The sequence below is a fragment of the Mus caroli genome, chromosome 6 (genome assembly GCF_900094665.2).
Source record: "Mus caroli chromosome 6, CAROLI_EIJ_v1.1, whole genome shotgun sequence".
Taxonomy (NCBI): domain Eukaryota; kingdom Metazoa; phylum Chordata; class Mammalia; order Rodentia; family Muridae; genus Mus; species Mus caroli.
The window spans coordinates 67,204,510-67,212,347 of record NC_034575.1 but is presented as its reverse complement, the minus strand read 5'-3'; the positions used below and the strand labels follow the sequence as shown (position 1 = coordinate 67,212,347).

General features: G+C 38.0%; 1 gene segment (V, D, J or C); it reads left to right on the top strand.

Annotated features, from left to right (window-relative positions):
• The first annotated feature begins 3,749 nt into the window (after positions 1–3,749).
• LOC110295655 lies at positions 3,750–4,438 on the top strand. The segment is given in 2 exon segments: positions 3,750–3,812; positions 4,008–4,438. Coding segments are annotated over 2 exon segments (480 nt in total).
• Positions 4,439–7,838: the final 3,400 nt, after the last annotated feature.

Below are 7,838 nucleotides of genomic sequence, written 5' to 3'. Positions count from 1 at the left end.
TTTCTTTTTAATCTCTTGAATCCTGTTGGTGATATTTGCATCTGTAGTTCCTGATCTCTTTCCTAGGTTTTTCTATCTCCAGGGTTTCTCCATTTGTGATTTCTATATTTTTCTATTTCCATTTTTAGGTCTTGGACTGTTTTTTTTTTTTTTCAACTCCTTCACCTATTTGGTTGTATTTTCCTGTATTTCTTGAAGGGATTTATGTGTTTCCAATTTAAGGGTTTCTATTTGTTTGCCTGAGTTTTCCTGTATTTCTTTAAGGAACTTGTTTATCCTCCTTAAAGGCCTCTTTCATCTTCGTGAGATAGAATTTTAGGTCAGAATCTTGTTCTTTGTGTTTGTAAGAGTATTCAGGGCTTGTTGTGGTAGGAAAACTGGGTTCTGATTGTGTTAAATTATATTAGCTTCTGTTGAATATGTTCTTGTGCTGGCCTTTCAATATCTGGTTATCTCTGGTGTTAACTGGTCTGGGTGTCTCAGACTGGAACAGACATCCTTGGATGCAGGTAGAGCTGTGTGACCTGGGTGAGAGAAGGTCTTTTGGGAGGCAGGTAATGCTGTATTTTGTTAGGGAAGGCCTCTTCTGTCCCTGGTGAGAGAGGGTCTCCTATTTCCCTGGTTAGGGTAAACTTCCTGGGAGACAAGCTGGCTTTGGAGTCTAGAAGCAGCAGGCACTTTGATTTGTGTTCCTGGTCATGGTAGAAGTCCTTAGAGTTAAGTAGGCTGGAGGGAGGGGGACAACATGCTGATCTGCCACAGGTTCAGGTAGAGGTGCAGAATGGAAGGATGATGGGGCTCATGTAGTGTGGGATAGATCCCATGTCTGCTGTGCTCTGAGGAGTCCTAGATGTTATGGGTATTGGGGTGAGGATCTCACCCATGTTCCTACTTATGGCAGATCTCCTGGGAGACAGATAGGCTGTGAGATCCTGTGAGGGGCAGGCTCAGTTATATCTCCAAATTTCTGAATCCTTTGCTACAGTCTCCTCTGCCTTCGCCATCCAGGGCTCTTAGTTCTAATTCACATGTAAGCAGATCTGCCTGAGCAATAGAAAATCTGAGATGTCCCAGGGCTGCTGGGCAATTGTGCTGCTTAATGCTGACTTGTGCAGGACCACCATAGCTAACTGGAGTATTTTCCTATATTGTGTCCATGGTTAATGGGTCATGGAACATATATATATATATATATATATATATATATATATATATATATATTTAAGCATCTACTGAAATGGGTTTCTATATGATCTCTCAAATGGCCCTTAGTGCTACCTATCTTCCTCTATTCTCTTTCTTACTTTCCTCTTTGAACACAGTACTAGTGTCTTCATGCCCACTGACTAGTGTTCATGTTACTGAAAGATATTCCTCATTTTACCAGAGGAGAAAGGTAACCTAATTAGAAACCCTGTGATCTTCTGTTCAATTGAATTTAATGCTCTCTCCAAGAGATGCAACCCATGCCAGGTGGCCAAGAAACTGCAACTAGATAGGGCATGGATCTAAGTGAAACCCAGATGCTATAGTTCTGAAAAGCAATACAGCAATGAAATGAAATCATTAGGTTGATATTTTGTTGTACCCATAGATCAAAGTATTGCTTCATCATTAGAGAAGCTTCTTCCTGTAGTGGTTGGAAAGTAATATAGAGACTAACAGACAGACAAAGTAGAAAGAGTGAGACCTTGGAGTTCAGTCCTACATGGATTGTTTTCATCGAACTCCTCCCCTGAGAGCTCAGAGATCTCTGTGGATGAGGAAGCAAAAAAAATTTTGAGATGATGGATGACATCAAGAAAACACTGTCTTCTAGACACATCAGGACTAGTGCATATATGAACTCACAGAGACTGTGTCAGGACACCAGTCCAGCACAGGTCGAAGCTAGGAGGGGTCCAGGAGTCAGACATGGAAATGGACATGAGCTTTCCTCTTTAACCATGAAAATATCATGTGACCACCATACTGCTGTTTCCCTTATATGATTGTGTGTAAATACTTTGCTTTGGATAGATAATGCCATGAGCTGCCTTGCAATAAGTTGACTAATAATACCCATTTTTGAGTGATTATGTCCCTATAGACTAGACTGTCCTAGATTAGACTTGCTATCTAACCAAGGCTGGCCTTAAACTCATGATCCTGCTCTTTCTATCTCCCAGTTTCTGGGATTATAGACATGAACATCCATTCCTTGACAAAAAATATTTTTGTTTCTTTTACTTTTTCCATAACATTGGCTCTATAACTTTCTTCATACACACACATACATACATACATATATACATACATACACATATGTATTCATAATTCAATAAGTCTAAATCTTGGAAGGTAATTTGATTTCTCTTATTTCTATTATTTTCATTTATACCTATTTTTTTTTTCTTTTGGATGGCACCTATCTTTGATGTTGGGATCTATTGGTCTTGGTAAATTTATTCCTTGATTTAAGAAGGCTGCACCCCCTTCTGGAGAGTTTTTTTTTCCCCAATGAATATATATATTCATTGGGATATATATATATATCCCATTTTCCTCCCCCCTGCCTCTATGAGGGTGCTCTCCCACACACCCACCCACCCACTCCCATCTTCCTGCCCTGACATTTCCTTACACTGGGGCATTGAACACCCTCAGGCCCATGGGTCTTTCCTCCCACTGATGTCCAACAAGGTCATCCTCTGCCACATATGCAGCCAGCACCATGGGCCCCTCCATGTGTATTCTTTGCTTGGTGGTCCAGTCCCCGGGAGCTCTGGGGTGTCTGGCCAGTTGTCACTGTTGCTCCCTCAATGTGGCTGCAAACTCCATCAGCTCCTTCAGTCCCTTCTCCAACTCCTCCATTGGGGATCGCCACACTCTTTTTAACCTGTTTACTATTTCAGCAAGACCATCATTACCCACTTACAATACTGCTAATTTTTAAATTACCTTAGAATATTTATTTCTAGAATTAAATACTCTTTCAATTTTGGTCTACAATCATGATTTTATGAAGAAATCTAGACTGTTTAATTCCCTTTCCATTCTCCCATTTTAGAACTCTGTTTAAGTTCCACAAAGTAGAAGAAAATGCTTATTAGTTTCTGCTAGGGTTAAATTTACCTTGAGATTAAAACTTTTTAGGTCCCAAGATTAAATTATTGTCTTCCAGGATTTCCACAGAATGAATTCTGAGCTTCTTTTTTCATATCAGTCCCAATTTTAGTCTGTAAACACAATGTCCAATGCACGGTTCATAGGCTTCAGAATAGGTGTCTTAGGAGATGGGAGATACTGAACAAATTTAGCTCCCATTTCCTTTTTTTTTAATTTTATTATTTTTTTTGCATTTCCTCTTTCCCAGATTCTACCTTTATTATCTTTTATTGCATGTTTTCTTCTATGTTTCTTTTGTTGTTTCTGTGATTGTTTTTTTTTTTTAAATAATCACCCTAAGACTGTCAATCTGAGGTAACTCTCCTCAAAAGTTAACTGATTTAAATGTCTTGGACTTTAACTGAATGCTGCTGTTAGAGCACCTAGTACTTTGCTGTTGAAGAGCTATAAGCTGATATCTTTCAGTGATCACTCGAGCTCTCTATGAGAGTAGTTTTGACTGTTGATTGAAACCAGCCACTGTCACATACATTGCCCAGGCATTTGCTTTTGTATTTGCTGGCTGCTTTGCATAGACTCCTCCAGCCTAGCCCAGCTGCTCAGAATTTATAAACCAGTATGAAATGAGCAGCATCAGACAGGCAGTGGGAGCAAGATGGATTCACAGGCCCAAGTTCTTATGTTGCTGCTGCTATGGGTATCTGGTAAGAAATTTAAAAGTATTATCATTTCAGAGTTACACCTTTTTAATATAAGGAATTTATAATATCTGCAAGTGTGTAATATTTCTTCCATACTAACTCTCTGACAATGACATTCCAAAGATCTGTGACAAATTTCAACTGTTATAATAATCTATATTTGTGTATGTATGCATGTTCACTTTCTACTTATTTCAGGTACCTGTGGGGACATTGTGATGTCACAGTCTCCATCCTCCCTGGCTGTGTCAGCAGGAGAGAAGGTTACTCTGAGCTGCAAGTCCAGTCAGAGCCTTTTATCTAGTAGCAATCAAAAGAACTACTTGGCCTGGTACCAGCAGAAACCAGGGCAGTCTCCTAAACTGTTGATCTACTGGGCATCCACTAGGGAATCTGGGGTCCCTGATCGCTTCACAGGCAGTGGATCTGGGACAGATTTCACTCTCACCATCAGCAGTGTGCAGTCTGAAGACCTGGCAGATTATTTCTGTCAGCAAGGTTACAGCTATCCTCCCACAGTGCTTCAGCCTCCTACACAAACCTCCTTGAGAATTTCACCAGCTGCCTGCAAAACACACAGTCCTTGGTCTGAACACTTCCTCTTTCTTCATGAAAGCCAGCATGCATGAAACACATGAAAAAATTTCAGAGTCCAGCAAAGATAATGAGTTCACCATCTCTTGTGTTTTTCTTTCAGTTTTCTTTTTGGTATGAAAAAAATTTGTATGAAAATACAAAAAAGAAACTCAGTATTATCTTTCTGTTCTTCTTGTAACACATTACCACAAACTCTTTTCCTTGAATATGAGCAATTCATCTTTTTATAGTGCTGGAGTTCTGGTTTTCAATATGAGAGACTCTATGGGCTGAAGTCAAAGTATTGTTAAACAGCACTTTAGATTGAAGGCACTAGGAAACAATGGTTTTTTGCTTTGACTACCTTGTCTACTTACTAGAGTACATTCTTGCTTCATTATCTATGTACACTTCTTTATTTTTCTTTTCTTTTTTACTTTTTCATAAATTCTTACCTTTTTGTACTTGTATATATGCATAGGTGCCCAATTGTCTTGGCACATTTGTGGAACATCAACTTGCACTTCGTTTTCTCTTTTTGTCATATTTGTTCTTGGGGTCAAATTAAGTTCTGATGTCAGGCTTTTTGGCAATTGTCTTTGCCATCTGAGCAGTCTTGCAGTCTCTTAAATTTGTTTACTAATATACATACATTATGTACAAATTTCATAAAAGCAATGTCTTTCAAGTATGTCTTATATTTTCACTACATCATCGAACTGTCCTGATTTTTACTTTGCTTTCTTCCTATTATCATTTTTTACTCTAGTCTGTTTTATACTTTTATGTATATTTATATATAAATATATACACACACACCACACCTATTGATGTATACAAACACACAGTCATATATATGCACACATACAAAGTTGTACCCACATATACATATGCCTGTACATGTACACACACAAACTTAACACACAGCATATTTAGGATCCATAGAGAAAAGAAAATGTGATATTTATTGCCCCTATTTCTGGGGCCAGTTCTCCCTCTAAAGTCTTCTTATATGTTTTCCAACTGTGAAGACTGAAAAGCCTCTGCACTCTAATGTTGGATATAATTTTGTATTGCAAGCTACCAATTTTTACATTGAATATTAATTAATAGAGTTTAATGTTTTTAGAGGGTAATAATTTGTGCTTCTATGTAAACAATATGCTAACTAATCCAATCAGTATTCTCATTAAGAAAATTATTGAGTTCATATTTTGGAGTTATATCATGGAAAAACTGCCTTATACACTACATAATATTGCTGGAGGATCTACAAATATCTTAAAGCTTTTTGCATAGGAATCAGTGTGTCCAAACTTGCATGATGTGTCTGTGTCTAGGAAAATAGCTATTCTAGGTATTTCCCAAGGAAAATCTTGGAGTGATGTATTTAGTGTTTTCTTCAATGTGACAACACATCCAAGAAAAGCAACTTAAAGTCAAAGATTTATTTTAGCTCATACTTTCTGTTTCAGGCCAAGTATGTTGGTATTCTTACTGTGAACATAAATGAGGTTGAATATCATAGATGAAGGAACTCTGAGGGTAAAGCTGCTCTCCTCATGCCAGCTGAGAAGCAGAGTAAGTTAGGAAGAAGCCAGGGACACGACCCAGTCTTTAGAAGCAGCCCCCCCCTTAATCCTCAAGTAGCACAGACCTCTTACTTTCCAGCATCTCCCCCAAAATGCCATTTAATTATGAATAATCAATGGATGAATTCAGTAATTCAGTCAATGTCATCATGATTAATTCATTTTCAAAAGTTGAATCCATAAGCTGGGAACCAAATACTTTAACTGGGAATCTTTTCAATGACAATGCAGAAACAAACCATAATCCTAAAAGGGCAAGTGGATTCATGATTGGAAGAAAGGTAGAATGGGAGATTAAGAATATCCAACATGAATTATAAAGACCAAAGTTCATAGCAAAGCAAATTTATATGTATGGACATAGTTATTTAGAAGAAATTTGACTCTATGACCATTTATAATTACACAGTAGTTTCCTCCCTAGAGCCCACAGTTTCTGAATTAATGAGTTTTGACCAGATTTACTCTAATGGGTATAAAATTACTTCCATAGTTCAGTTCTCATGTATCAGTCAGAAACTGGTTGTTCACTACCATAACCATCATGCAATTATTACCCCAGTTCACACTTCTTGGTAACTAGTCAAGGCTGTATCATTAGGGTTCAGTGTGGAGTAAGATATTGAAGTCTTTTCTCTCTGAGCCTTTTCTACTTGTGTATTCTTAGACAATATATACTACTTTCACAGTTATAGAAAGAACATTTGTTCAGAATACCACAGTTTATCCCCTTGGTATGATGGAAATTCAAATGAAATCTACTTTAGAGTCTATCTTACTCCAGTCAGAATGGACATCAACAGGGATATAAAGGAATATAAATCTCAGAGTGGACTTAGAAGAAGTGCAGTTCTTATACAGGGGTTGGTCAAAAAGAAATCTAGTGCAGCCACTTTGGCTATCAATCTGGATATTTGTCAAAGGACCAGAAACAGATCTACCACATGGCCCAGCTTTACCACTCTTGTGTATACAACCAAAGTACTTCATATCATCTAACAGGGACACTTGCACATCTATGTTTATTGTTACTCTATTGACAATAAGTAGGAAATTTCATCAAACTAGATGCATATGAAATCAACAATTTCTAACTTAAATGCACAATGTAATATTACTCAGCCACAGTGTAAAATGGAATTATGAAATTTTATCATGAATGGATGAAATGAAAGATGAGGTCCCAACTACAAAACCCTATATGTTCTCATGACCTGAGTGTACTAGCAGCAAACCTTCATTTTAGTGTCCTTATCATGGAATACATGTGGCATCTAGGAAACTAGAAATGTTCTATTTGTGAAAGTTTAATTTTAGGAAGAAAAACAGTTGTTGCAGTATATCTCCTCCCAAATATGCCCCAGCAATGAAAACACAACACAGTTAATATGATTACATGCTGTGTGCCTAGATCTACCGCAACACTACCATCTTTCACAGCTTATGAGACCCCTTATATCTTGCGGTTTCTCCAGGCCATGTGCTTCTTCTGCTCTGCTTTTCTTTTTCTTCCTCCTCCTCTACATCCTCTCCCTCTTCCATTTGATCCTTCCTCTCTCTCCCCAACCTTCCACTCCACCTTCTCTTTTATCTGCCCAATCATCAGCTCTCCTTTATTTTACAAATTAAGGTGGGAACTAGGTTTACAGGAAATCACCTGAATGCTTACTCATTCCTTGTTCAAAGCCACTCACAGGAGAGTGGAATTAACATAAAATATAATCAGCCCCAGGGCTATCCACAACAAATAGTAGCATATAGAATAAATGGGAGTAGAAAAGGATGGTAGTGGAGACAGAAAGCTTCAGGTACTAGAGGGGTGTAATATGGAAATGAAGGACCAGAGGGAGATTTCCCCAAG